We start from the raw sequence: 14,528 nt of genomic DNA, 5'->3' as shown, positions 1-14,528 counted from the left end.
TGTAGGGGCAAAGTGCTCATGCAACTGTACCCTCACCCAGGGTATAGTGCACCCACCTAGAGGGGAGGCTAACCTATTCCAGGGCAGAGGGTTGTAGGCATGGCACAAAGGGATGTGTGCAATGCAGACTTCACTTTTCTCTGCACCAAAACACGCAGCCTGCAATGTATAGGCATTTATATAGCGCACTACTTACCCGGAGGGTCCAAAGGCGCTTCGACCGCTGCGAAACCCTTCCTGGCTTCCCTGAGAGATGGTCCCTTAATGGGTATCTCCAGGGTGAGACCAGGCATCCCCGGCGGTCTGGTGGGGCCGTTAGTGAAGATGAGGCAAGCTAATGCCCAGAGTTGCCGAGTGTGATCGCTGATCAGAGTGGGCACCGAGGCGAGAGAATTATCGAGTCCGCTGACCCTGGTCCAGAAACCTGCCGCGCCGGGAATCGAACCCTGGTCCCGGGCCATCCTCTGCTCTCGGGTCTGCCGCCTCTAACCAGTGAGCCACACTACTTCACTGTCAATGGCAGTGTGTGTGTGTGTGTGTGTGTGTGTTTTAAAGTACAGGACCTCGAAGGGGAGCACAATATGTGTTGCAGCCCTCAGTTGCCTTCCCTGGTCACCGTGCCCTTGGTACCTTTTACAAGGGACTCACATGTGGACAGAGGTGCCAAATGGGAGTACAAAGGAACCGTTTTGGGAAAGAGCACAGGCCCTGGGAACCTGATTGGCAAGGACCCAGGGCACAGCAAATCAAAGTGCATCAGAAATCTGACAAAAAGTGTGTGTGTGTGGGGGATGAGGGGGGGGGGTTACTGCAACAGAAACCCAGCTTCCTACAGCACAGCACTCATTCGTGATAATAAAGATGCCGTGTGAAATATAATGTGCCTAGGATTCCATAGTTTGGAAAAGCAGGAGCTGGTATTGATTTCAGGTTATCTGGTTTCACATTTTGAAATTGAGCCACTAGATGGCTCTCTCTCTAGTACACACAAAAACTGCGGCTCATGCATTTGAACTACAGACTACTGAATGCAGCCAAATTGACTGTGCCTTCTTAGAGTGCTTGGGCCTAGACAGCAGAGCAAACTGCTAGTCAGTGACCATGAAAGTGAAGGGCAGAATCAGGACCGGTCAACCGTCACATGACCCAAGTCTTGAGTAAGCAAAATGAAACTAGGGAAGAAACCGGTCACAGAGATAGAAGAGAATCTGGACTTCAAACTAGTTCTGACTACGAAAGAGCCAATGAGAATGGGAGTGGAGAAGGGCACTACCCCACCCAACACAGAAGTGTTAATGCCACACATCATCAGAAAGGCAGACCAAATGTCCCTTTCTCACCAGGCAGCAATTTCCCATGGTGCTCCAAGTTGAGCTTAACAAAGCTTAAGGAGAGAGAAGTACTGTGGGAAGAAAACGGATTGCCTTTTCACGGATATAGGACTCAAGAGAAATACATTGCTATGACAGGTACTTTATACAGGAAATCCATTTCTTTTGTAAACATTTGCTACCCCAAGACCACACTCCAGAGACTATCTTTCCTGGAACATATTAGCTGGCTCCTATCACAACACCAAGCCGGGAGGTGGTTTATGGGTAGCGGCTTCAACAGGATAGCTGACTGGTGCATGAGCAAAATAGGAACAATAAAACTTACTCAACAAGAACCTATACACACAATGAAGATTCTAACTGATTTGGGCCGGAGCGATGTATGGCTTTGCTTACACCAATCAACAAATAGTATAAGTCTTTCTATAGATTAGACTATTTTTTGATTCCATGTGCATGTCCTGTACTGGGCCATTTCAGATTATGTACGAGTAGAAATGGAGGGCTAACACCAACTTCACTGGTATCACAAGATATTCTGTGGAAAGCCTTGAAAGCAGACACGCAAATTTAGATCATAATGCTAGTTCGACAAGCACAATAGATGAATATAAAAAGTAGTGTCTAATTTACAGCCACTTTCCTACAGGTAGAATACTAATATATAATGTTAGCAAATCTGAAATTGTTAGTAACAGAGCACCACCGTACCAAACGGTATACACCTGTTACAACGCAACTTTTACAACTACCTACCATTACAACGCAACTTTTACAATGCATACCATTACAACGCATTGCGCTGGGGGGCGCTCTAGGATAGGGAATAAGTTTAATTTACTATCCAACACCTTCCCTAGTGTCCACGGGGACTGGAGTTGGAATAGTAAATTATACTTACCACTATCCAGCACCTCTAAGCGCTATGCGTTGTAATGGTATGCGTTGTAATGGTAGGTAGTTGTAATGGTATGCGTTATAACGTCATACATCCGTACCAAACTCACAATTCTTAATGGGATGAGAATGGCATGGCAGGTGTCCCAAAACCGGGTACACCAACGTGGTCATGAAGCAAGTAAGCTGTTGCACAGGTTATGTACGCTGCTGCACTGGTTAAGTAAAGACACCTTGAGCCAGTTTCCAAATGGGAAAACGTGTGGCCCCAAACGATTCCCAATTGCACTTTTGGGGGGGGGGGGGGGGGGGGGGGGGGGGGGTCCATGGTGGGAAAGCTATCAGATTTGAGAATCCTAACTGAAGTCACAAACAGAAGGAACCCTGAACACTTTCATGAATATGAAAGTCAATCTGCAGTTGAAGACATGCACTATAATATCCTATAATGTTCATAGTTCACAGGAAAGGATAGATAGATACTATTTTGATGTAAAAAGACTACATTGCAGCAGAGCACCTAACTGAAGGCAATGCTTCGTAGTATCCCAAATAACCTGTAACCTCCACTCAAATAGAGAGAAAAATGAAGATTTATCTGTCAGATCAAGCGAGCCGAAGCTTCGTAGAAAACTACACTGTTACTTTAAGTCAGCAGCTTACCCCTTACAGCATGCATTGCACTGGCATAAGCCTCACACCTGCAGTTCTTTTTCAAAGGTGGCACTTAATAGGATATCTGAAAATGTCGACAGTTGTACTGACAACCAGAGAGGAAGGGTTGTTTATAACTTCATTGAGGATTCCTACAATGCATAAATAAGATTACAATAGCATTTCCTTCTGCATCACAGGATCTTCACTGATAGTCATAAATGTAGTATGGAGTAGCAATTCTGCCCTCAATCCGCAGTTGTCAATAAAGAACCATGTGTAGAAAGAAAGCTGATCAGACCATTTAGTAAGATTTCATATTGAAAGCTTTCTAGCTAAATAAATTCCTTAATGTCAACCAACCTATTAAAGAACAAGTTCTTGAATCTTCAGCCAAGCACTAATGCTTTGAAAAAAAGTATGAACTCATCACCATGTGGCTTCCTTACAAATTTCAGCTACAGGTACATTCCTTAACCATGCAGCAGATGAGGCTTTGCTATGTGTAGAGTGAGCTCATGTTTTACAGGGAGAGCTTGGTTAGCCAATTGATAGCAACGAGCAATGCATGAAACTATCCACTTGGCTAGAATTTGTTTTAAAGAAGACATACCAGTTCTGAGGAGACTGCAGTTAATGAAAAACTGGCTTGTTTTAATGATATCTTTAGCCTTTGTCCATTCTGCCGGGGAGGAGGAAGGGTTGCTTGGGACTATGATGGAAATACCCCTACGTGAGAACTGGAGTTACAGGTAAACTATTATGTCTCTCGTAGAGGATTTTCATTTATAGTCATAAGCACTAAATAGAACAGCAAGCCCATCCCCACAGAGAGTGGTGTAGGGGACAGAGGATGAACCAAGATGTTCAAGCAAAGAGATTTCAGAGGGAAGCCTGCTCTAGGTGAGAGTCCACTCTAGCATCAGAGTCTAGGCAGTAATGCTTTGTGAACGTATGAACCGATTTCCAAGAGGTTGCTTTACACATTTCTGAAATAGGCATGTTCCGCCATAAAGCAGCAGTAGCCAACTCACCTCTAGATGAGCGTGCTTTATGGTTAAGAGAGTGTATTTTGTTAGCCTTTTGATAGCACAATAGGATACAAGAAAATATCCAACGGGAAAAGGATTGCTTGCAGGTGGCTAAACCTGTACGGACCTGATCATATTTGAAAAACAATTGGTTTAACGTGCGGATATTAAGACTTTTGTCCAGAAAGAATTGCAAAATTCGCCTCACATCCAGGGAACTAAGAGTTCTTTTGGCTGGAGTAGAGGAATATTGAAAGAATGTAGGTAACAAGATAGTCTGGGAGACAAGAAAGTCTGAAATAACCTTAGGGAGGGATTTTGGGTGAGTTCTCAGAACCACTTTGCTAGAGTGGAAAACAGTGTATAGTTCATAAGAGCATAGTGTTTGGCTCTCATTAACCCTGCAGGCAGATGTGATCGCCAGAAGGAAAAGTTTCCCAAGATAGATTTTGAAGAGATGTTTTGTGTATGGGCCCAAAAGTGTACAGTATACGAAGTACAAGGACTACAGTAAGGTCCCCTTGTGTAGAAGGGCACCTAAGGGGAAGGAAATAATTGTTGATGATGAGAATTCTGAAAAACAGGGGTATTGAAGGACATTTTCGGGAGGCAATAAAAGCTGTTCGGTGAACCTTTCTAGAAGCACATTGTAAGTCAGATTGTGCCAAATGGAGTAAGTATAGGAGAATGATATTTTCCTGGCAAGGTGTAGGTTCCACGTTCTATGCAAAAATCACTACCATTTCAAGGTGAGGAAGGCCACTTAGCCTCCTCAAGAATATACATGCGATCTTGCAGCAAAACTAATTGTCCGTACTGCACTAGCTCAGAAGCCATGCTGTCAAATATAAAAGGAGAGACCAGGGTGTCCCATCTGGCCTCTGAACTTTGTTAGCAGGTTCGGTCTGCATGGTAGTTTGAGATGTGGATGGACCAGAGAAAGGTGGCCACTCCTGAGGTATGATGATCATCTTCATTCTTGACTGGGACAATTCGATGAGGTGTTTCAGGATCAGGTGAATCGGCAGAAAAGCGAAAAGAAGTGTACTGGACTAGTAGATCCATAGGGCATTTCCTAGTGTGCCAAGTTGGCAGTACCTCGATGAGAAGCTTCGACATCTTCTCGTGGTACTTCTCGTGGTACTACTCTGGGAGGTATTTACCCGGATGATAGGTTCATTACCCTAGCAGACGCCAAATACATTTCAGCTTGGATCTAGACAATTCCTTCAGTTCGATAAAATCACAGCAACTGCAAGTGGAATATGGCCGTCCTTTCCAGATTCCGCACACACTGGATGCACTGTTGGCCATGGCAGGTGGAAGGCGATTGATTTCCCAAATCTACCAAGCTCTGCAGGAGGACGATCCCTGAAAGAGCTCTCAATACAACAAAAGTGGCAGGGGATCTTGGAGAAACCCCTCTCCCCGAAGGACTGTGAGGGTATCCATGACGAGGTAAAGTCCACATCTACCAATGTGCGGTTTAAACAACTAATACAATGTGATACAGCAAGTCTATTCCACGGCCAAGAAGCTCCAACCAATATACCAGAGCGCTGCCTTAGATGTCCCTGCTGTAGGGGAGACAGTGCGGACTTCATACATATGATTTGGTGGGATTTGGTCTTGAATGAAGATTGGAGGATGGTCCTCGCTGGGCTGGGAAGTGCCACAGGATGGGAGATCAGGAATGAAGAGGGTTACTATTTGCTGGGGGATATACCCATTAAGAAAAGAAAAAATAAAGCTGCAAATTTCTTATCCTGGGCCGAGGGCTGGGGAAGCGCAGGATCGCCGTTGGTTTTTTCTCACCGATGGCACCTAAATTAACAGACTGGCTGAGAGACATGGCTGAATGAGAGAGTGCGGAGGAACGACATGCACAAAACACGCAGGGATAATAAACTGCCTGACGATCTGCTGGCCAGGGCACCAAAAAGCTCTCCAAGCTATTAGTACTCGCTCCCCACCAGATGATTTGCCATCATGGGTATATATGAAACAGAGAAGGCTGCAACCGCAAGGTATCAAAATGGAAGGTGCAAGGATGTATAGTCTAGGTTATATAAATGATAGTGAATCATTTCTATTCCAGGTTTCCAACATCAATGCACTGTAAATGTTAAGTGTTGGGATTATGCTGAAGCCAGTGAAGGGGGGTAATCTTGTGTTTCTCCTCGTGGTAATAAGACTTTCAGAACGATGTTAAAACTGCAACTGTGATTCTGAAAATGTCAATTAAAAAACTATTTTAAAAAAAAGTCACAGAGGTTGGTTTCTGCAGAAATGATTAACACTTTAAAGGCATATCATTAGGTTAACAAACCAGTTTTAAAATTCAAGAAAGCCTGCTTTTATTGGCGCACAAATGGGAGTGGCTACTGTTCGTGAATAGCTCAAAGATCAGAAACTGGCGTTGTGGAAAGCCATGTAAAACAGAAACCTACCACTCAACTCCTGGCGGCTTGTGCGTGTGCTGTCCAGCTGAGACCAAACATGTTTAATTTCTTGCTCAGATCGGACTTTCAGTTCACCGTAATTCTTTTTAAGCTCTTCATATTCTTCCTGTAGAATTGCCATCTGAAAAAATAAAAAATAAGTAAATAAGGAGTATGGTTTAATTATTTCCTACAGATAATGCCCAATGAGAGAATGCTGTTGCTGGAGAACACTACATCAGTGTTTATTTGACAATTTACAAGAAGTGCCAGTTATTTTCCCCAACAGTAATTCCCTCTTGTAGAACAAATACCACAATTTCCCTCTGTTGAGCAATACCAAGACATCATACACTGCTTTGAAGAAATCATATGCTTCCATAAGTTTCCTTACCCAATATGAGTAACAAAAAAAGGATTCTATCTTGCAGCAGAGTCAATCTGTGTGCACAACAGCCAAACCTTTTTTGAGCTCACAAATTAGCATGTTATTCTTGCGTAGTCGTGGCAGACTTAAGGGATTGGAGCACTGTGCCCAGTTGTGAAACAGAGCCCAGTGGAGTAGGATAGGCCCATCCAGATTTCAAAGGAACAGTGACCTGTATAATGGTCCCTCTTAATCCAACAAGTTGCATAAAGTGGTGGACACCGCAGGGTGGCAGCCTCTGGCGTAACTGGGAAGAGGGGACAGCAAGCCTTGGTAATGCTAGATATGATACACCAGAATACTGTGGTACTTTGGGACTCCAGAACGGTAAGCAGGTTTAACTGGTATCTGCTCCATCAGCTCATTGTAATAGAGTATTTACACGATTACATTGAGCTGATGGAGCAGCAGGGCTAGGGCAAAACCAATGTAGAATACACCCCAGGGGAGTGACAAATGTTGATGTAAGCACATTGCATCATACTGGCTGCAAAAGGTTTGCACAAAGCACAAAAAGAGAAACTATTTTTGTAACTTCTAAAAAACTATTCATGCACATCTCAGACACCAAAGGTGTGAATAAAGAACCTAACCTGAAAGTGATATTAGGGATCATTATATGCTTATAGGTGACATCAGTGAGCCATACACACCCTGCTTAGGTATATGCCGAACTCAGGAGGGAAATCGTTTCTAACATCACTTCCAGACCACTATTAGATGGAAGAATGAAAACCTGTGAAATCGTGCTATGTAAGAAACAGAGTTTTTGTTGCAGTACCCCCCTTACTTTTTGCCGCAGTACCCCCTTTACTTTTTGCCTGGTGTTTGATGCAACTTTAACTGAGCTGTACTGGGTCCCTGCTAAACATGTGCCCAGTACCAGTGTTCTTTCCCTAAAACCTGTACTAAATGATTACCCAATTGGCAAATCTTCAGTTACCACTGTAAACCTCTAGTAAATGGTACCTAGGATTTGGGCAAAGAAGGAGGGTCCCCTCAAGGGCTGCAGAACAAATTAATGCACATGCACAACTGCCATTGCAGGCTGCATGCCTTGGTGCAGACAAAAGTGAAAACACAACCGGACACATATCCCCGGGTGCCATGTCCCCTACTACTGCAAATATTTGGAAGTCACCCCTACAGCAGGCTGGAAAGCCTTAAGGCAGGGTGCTTAATATTATATGTGGAGGCATATCTGCCTAAGCAGATAGGCCCCTGTGCTGATGAACCCTAATGATGCCAGTGCAAGTGAGTAGGAAAGCCATCTTAAACCATGTACTGGACACTGGTGAAAACGAGTTCCCCCAGCTACATGATGGTTTCACTGAAAATAGGAATGTTTGGTACCAAACATCTCGTCCTGAAAAACCCATACTGATGTCAGTGTTGCATTTATCAAAAGATGCCGTCAGAGGGCTTAGAGGTGCCTCCCTGAAACCTTAACAGGCTTTGGTGTGCCCGTCGACTGGATTCTGCCATCCTGCCACCCAAGGTACTGTTCTGGCCACCTGATGTGAGCCTTTGCTCCCAGGAGACCAAGAACAAACGTCTGTTATGGAAGAGGGTGTAACACCCCCTGCCACAGGAAGGCCTACTGATTAGTCTCCTTGGGCTGGCGAGCTTTAAAAGGAGCTGCTGCCTTTGGAATGCAAATCTGGCTCCCCTCACAGCAGAGTAAGCACCCCCATTTTCCAGAGCCCACTTGGCACCTGGATAGGCAGGAAAATTAGCTAGTCAGGTAGGCATACCACCCCCAAGCCCGTACCACCCCAAAGGTACGCTAACTGAGAAGAGGACACAATTTGTTTTACAGGTATTCATCTTTGTGATGTCATAGCTAGGAATTAGGAGACCAGGTTATGCCAACTTCCCACAGGAAGTGGCCATATAGGCTGCATACCGACCCCAAAGGCCAGTAACCCATTGGCTACTACCCTACACTCCCCTGCTGTCCCTAAATTCAGGGGAGTCCCTGGCACCAGAGAAGCAGATCCCGACTACCTAAGAAGAGAGAACACTGAAGAGCCGCAAAAGCAGATCAGGCTGAAGAGAACACCAGACTTGGCACCTGCCCCGCCGGCCTGTCTGCAGCCCTCATTGAAAACTGCAGCTGTGACTTCAGAAACTTGGGAGAACTGCCTGCCTTCAAAATAGACTCAAGACCTCCCATGAACAGTGTACCTGTTCAGCAGAAACTCCAAAATGAAGACTCCAAGGCCTCCTGAACCACCAAAAACTGAAGCGGTCACTTCACCAGTCACCTCTGGAGTGGGCCAATGGTGCCAACCTTGTCTCCCAGATGTCGCCTGCAGACTCTCCAGACAGGATAAGGAAAACCCCAATGCCTTAAGACACCTCTGCACCAGTCGCCCCTGGGGCTTGTAGAAGCAGACCAAAAGATACCCCCCTCACCCTCCCTTTTCGAGCACCGTAAAGTCTAAGCCTCTCGCTGGTTCAACCTGACTGGAGTCCTAGCCAGAGCCTGAAGCCTCTTTTTACAGAGAACAACCCCTATTGAAATGCATTGGGCAGCTGATGCAGTTTTGCACCCTGCGCCTGTCCAGCCTAGTGCCGCTAGTGGTGTACTGTTGGTGCTGCCTTGGACCTTGCCCACCACTAACTAACTCCTGGAGATTAGTCCTGTAAGTCGATGTACTGTACCGGTTTGCAGAACTTGCTCTTCCTTCCATAGAATAACGTTTCAAACTCAGAAATTGCACCGTGTCCACTTTTTAAAGTGAAAAGAATGTATATGTAAAAACATACTCACCTGAACAATTTTTCTTTGATGTCTAAACATATATAAAGATACTTGTTATTTTTATAAACTGGTGTGGATCTCCTTCTCGAAGCGTAAAATGCTTTTGCTTGAAGATCTTTCTGGATTCACTATGCTGTGCATATTCCGCGGTCTTGTGGTTGGGTCCGGATTCGTAGTCTTTTCTTTGTTTTTTTTTTTGTTGTTTTTTTTGTAGCCCTTGTGGGCGTCGGCGTCACACCTCCTCGGGTGCATTTCCAGTGACGTCGGCATGCTTCCTGCGGAAGCTCCCACTCTTGGGCGCCATCTTCGGATTCTTTTTTCCGTATTTCTTTCTTTTCCGAAGCAATGGCAATGTTTTAATCAGGTGATAACTTCTTTACCACTTGTCCTTATATTCTCTTACTTCTTCTCCGCTTTCTTTTTTTTTTTTTCGACCACCTATTCTCTCTCCAGCCTCATCTTTCTGGCGGAGGTGGGTGGGTTCGCTAGTGGATCCAGAAAGATCTTCAAGCTGCAAAACTACACCGACAGGTAAGAAACTATTCGTTTTGCAGCGTGAATCTTTCTGGATTCACTATGCTGTGCATAGATTTTGTAGCGGTTTCTCATTTCCGTGGCGGCTGGGTGGAATATGAGCTCTGGTTTTTGAATATATGCTGGAGCACCCTTTGTCCGACTTGTGCTTCTTTGTTCATCTGAACATCCACGCAATAGTGCTTCGTGAATGCGTGCACCGAAGCCCATGTTGCCGCCAGGCATATGTCTTGTATGGGTGTATTGGCCAGGAAGGCTACTGTAGCCCCCTTTTTTCTAGTGGAGTGGGCGCGTGCCCCCTCTGCCAGTTCTTCTCCTGCCCTTTTGTGGCAGAGCTGGATTGTTGGCGCGATCCATCGTGCAATAGTGGTCTTAGTCACTGCCTTGCCCATGTAACTGTTGGCGAACGACACAAAGAACTGTTTCGTTTTCCTGTGTCCTTTTGTCCTTTCAATGTAATGCATGACCGCCCTTCTGGCGTCCAGGGTGTGCAGAGCTCGCTCTGCCCTAGTGGTTGGTTTTTGGAAAAAACTTGGAATCTGTATGGACTGGTTCATGTGGAACTTGGACACCACCTTCGGCATGAAGTGTGGGTCGGTCCTCATCACCACTCTGTCATTGTGTATTTGTAAGTAGGGCTCCTGTAGTGTTAGCGCTTGCAGCTCGCTCACTCTGCATCAGGACGTAATAGCAAACAGGAAAGCAGTTTTCATAGTTAGCATCTTCAAGGAGGCCTTGTGAAGCGGCTCGAAGGGCTCCTTCATGAGTTCCGTCAGGACCACGTTTAGGTTCCATGCCGGTGGTGGCACCCGCTTGGGTGGTGCAATCCTTTTTGCTCCTTCCAGGAACCTCTTTACAACCTGTGATGTGTAGAAGCTTCTGCCCATCTCACCCCTTGTGTATGCCACTATAGCCGCCAGGTGAACTCTTAAGGAGGACGAGCTGAGATTTTTCTCCAGCAAGTGTGTCAGGTACTTCAGTACCGTGGAGTCCTTTCTCATTTTATTGTGGAGTCTCTCTCTCCTGCACCACATCGTGAATCTTTTCCACTTTGCGACATAGCACCTCCTTGTGCTGGGCCTTCGTGCCTCCCGAAGGACCCTGAGGGTGCTCTCTGGCAGTCTCAAATGTGCGAACTCTATGTCCTCAGGAGCCATGCTACCAGGCTCATGCTCTCTGGTTCTGGGTGCAGCACCTCTCCGTTCTGCATGGAGAGCAGGTCCTTTCTTCTTTTGAATCTGTGGGGTGCACACTGCGCCATCTCCATGATCTGCGAGTACCATGTCTGCCTCGCCCACTGTGGCGCGACCTGTCTCCGGGTCATGGTGCTCGCTCTGCACTTGCTCAGTACTCTGTGTATCAGTGGTATCGGGGGAAAAGCGTACGCAAATTTCCCGGACCAATCTATCCATAGGGCATTCCCAAGGGACCCTTCTTCGTGTTGTCTGGATGCGAAGTTTCGGCATTTCGCATTCTGGCGTGTTGCAAACAGGTCCACTGATGGCGTTCCCCACCTGTTGAACAGCCTCCTCGTCTCCTGAGCATTGAGCTCCCACTCGTGGGATGCCGAGGTCTGTCTGCTCAGCCAGTCTGCCTGAATGTTCTCCTTCCCTGGTAGGTGTATGGCTAGCAGGTCTATCTGTAGAGGGATGGCCCACCTCCATATCTCCTGCGCCAGCGTCGAAAGCGTTGTCGACTGTGTTCCACCCTGTTTGTTTATGTAGAACATCGCCGTGGTGTTGTCCGTCTGTAGCAACACCCTTTGCCTGTACAGTCTTGTCTGGAAGGCTTTCATTGCAAGGAAGATTGTCTTCAATTCGAGGTAAGTGATGTGCTTTGTCGCATCTGCTGGCGTCCAAAGACCCCTCACTTTGAGTTCCTCCATGTGAGCGCCCCATCCCTTCAGGGATTCGTCCGTGGTGATGGTCACTGTCGGAGTTGGTAGTGTTAGAGGCAGTCCCCTTGTTAAGTTCTCCAAGGTCCACCATGTCATCTCCTTCTGCACTGCGTGCGTCACCACCACAAGATCCTCCCAACTGCCAGAAGCCTGTGACCATTGTTCCTGGAGCCATTCTTGCATGGGTCTCATGTGGAGCCGTACATTCGGCACTAGGTGGATGCACGATGCCATCATCCCCATGATCTTGCTCGCAGTCCTCACTGTCCGAGCTTGTCCCTTCCGGTAGAGGCGAGCTTCCTTGACCAGTGCCCTTGCTCTCTTCTCGCTGGGGAACACTTTGCCCTGTAAAGTGTTGATCTCTGCCCCCAGGAAGATCTTCACTTGCTCCGGCTCCATTGATGATTTCTTCCAATGGACGGAGAACCCCAGGTTTATGAGCGTGCTCGTCACTGTATGTGCATGCTGCTTGCACTTATGGTACGAGTTTGCTATCACCAGCCAGTCGTCCAGGTAAGGGTATACATGTATCCCTTGTCTTCGTAAGTGCGCTGCGACTGCCGCGAGGCACTTCGTGAATACCCTCAGTGCTGATTTCAGTCCGAAGGCCAGCGTTGTGAACTGATAGTGGCCCCCTCCGATTGCAAACCTGAGCATATGCTTGTGCCTCTCGTTCATCGGTTTGTGTAAGTAGGCGTCCTTGAGGTCTATCGTGACCATGAAGTCTCCGACCTGCAATTGTGGCAGCACCTCCTGCAGAGAGGTCATTTTGAACTTTTGTGTTATTATGAATTTGTTGAGGAAACTTAGGTCTAGGATGGGTCTCATCTGGTCGTCGACCTTTGGTACTAGGAAGTACGTTGAGTATATTCCCTTGTTCCTTTCCATGAAGGGAACTCTTTCTATGGCCTGTTTTTGTAGAAGTTCTTGCACTTCTTCCTGAAGCCTCGCCAGCTGTTCTCTTGCTGGTGGCTTTCCCCTTGGTTTTCTGTTTGTTGGCTTTCTCTCCAACTCCAAGCAGTATCCGAATTGGATGATGTTTAGGATCCATTTGTCTGATGTGATTTCTCTCCATTCCTGGAGATAGAATTTTAATCTTCCTCCCACTGGTGTCATGTGGTCATAGGTGTTTAGATTGTCCTGACCCCTTCGTATGTGGTGCCCTCTGGGATCCTTTCTGTGGTCGGGCACCCGGAGGTCTCTAAAGTCACTTCGAGGTGGGCTGCTGCCCCCCTCTTCTATTCTGGCCACGTCCATTCCTCCCTCGAAAGGACTGACCTCTTGGCTGGTACTGCCAGGACTGCTTCTGGTGACCTTGCTAAGCCTGCCTGGTGCGTCTGTTGGAAGGCCTGCTGCGATGTACCTGGCTGGTTTCCACCTCTCCCGCCGGGCCTCCGTGCCGGGGTGCCTCTGAACTGCAATGCCCCCATGGATCTTGCCGTCTCGTTATCTTTTTTGAGTTGGCATAGTTTCTCGTCAACCGTTGCTCCGAAAAGCATTTCGCCGTTGAACGGTGTGTTCAGGATACTGTGTTGTACCTCGGGTTTGAACCCTGAGATCCTGAGCCAGGCGTGCCTCCTTTCCGTGACACCCATCATCATGAGCCTGCTGGCGGTGTCTGCCCCGTCCAGGGCCGTCTTGAGGAAATAATTTTCTGCGTTCTTCCCTTCTTCGATCAATTTTTCGGCCTTCTGCCTGGCATCCTGGGGTAGGTCCTTCACTAACTGTCCAGGCCCCTCCGTGATCTGATACATGTGCCTGTTTAACAGGGCGTTGGAATTAGCCATTCGCCAGTGGGTCGCGGCATTTCGCTCGATCCTTCTCCCCACCAGATCCATCCTCTTGCTCTCCTTATCCGGTGGTGGGCCCGAGGTAGTGGATACGCTCGCCCTCTTCCTAGCTGTGGCCGTGATAATGGAGTCGGCGGAGACCTCGCCTCGAATGTAGGCCGGGTCCTTCGAGGAATGTTTGTATTTTTTCTCTGTTCTGGGAGTTACCGCCTTGCATGTTGCGGGCTCTTTGAACGCTTCCTTTCCCTGAGCCAAGACGCTCTCGAGCATTGGCAGGAACTGGCTTCTTGTTTGTGTTGGGAGCAATGTCTCTAGCAGGAAGTCTGCTTTTCCTCGTCGAGCTTCAGCTTGAATGCAGTTGCGGCAGATTGTATCGCCGAGTTGTATGCCCCGATGTCGTCCGGCGGCGAGGGTATGAGGGGTATGAGTCGACCGCCTCTTCCGGGCTCTCGGTGTCGACGTCTAGGTAATCCTCCTCGCGTGGGTCATAGGTGGCCGACTCGGCGTCCAACCTATTGCCCTCATCGTCCTCATAGCTGTAATCCTCGTAGGGATTCTCTTCACCTTCCTGGTCGTCGACCATCTCGTCGCTAGGCACATGGTCGTCGACATGTTCTTCCTCCTCGACCAGATCTAGCACGACGTGCTTGGTCTTGTATGGAATCGTGAAGGCACTCATCTCGGCGGCGACATCTTTTCTCCGCTGCAAGAGGCTTGCCATCTCGGCTTCTAGCAGACGCCTCTTCCTTTCCATCT

General features: G+C 47.3%; 1 protein-coding gene across 1 annotated transcript in view; it reads right to left on the bottom strand.

Annotated features, from left to right (window-relative positions):
• The window catches only part of PCNT (pericentrin), a 1,129,672-nt gene that overhangs the window by 880,030 nt on the left and 235,114 nt on the right, over positions 1–14,528 (bottom strand). Inside the window, exon 9 of the mRNA XM_086956243.1 lies at positions 6,367–6,499. Coding sequence (XP_086812369.1) covers positions 6,367–6,499 — 133 coding nt within the window. The remainder of the gene's footprint in view (positions 1–6,366; positions 6,500–14,528) is intronic.

This window comes from Lissotriton vulgaris, chromosome 2_1 (assembly GCF_964263255.1).
Source record: "Lissotriton vulgaris chromosome 2_1, aLisVul1.2, whole genome shotgun sequence".
Lineage (NCBI taxonomy): Eukaryota > Metazoa > Chordata > Amphibia > Caudata > Salamandridae > Lissotriton > Lissotriton vulgaris.
Note: the sequence above shows the minus strand (reverse complement) of the source record. Positions and strands in the feature narration are given on the sequence as shown.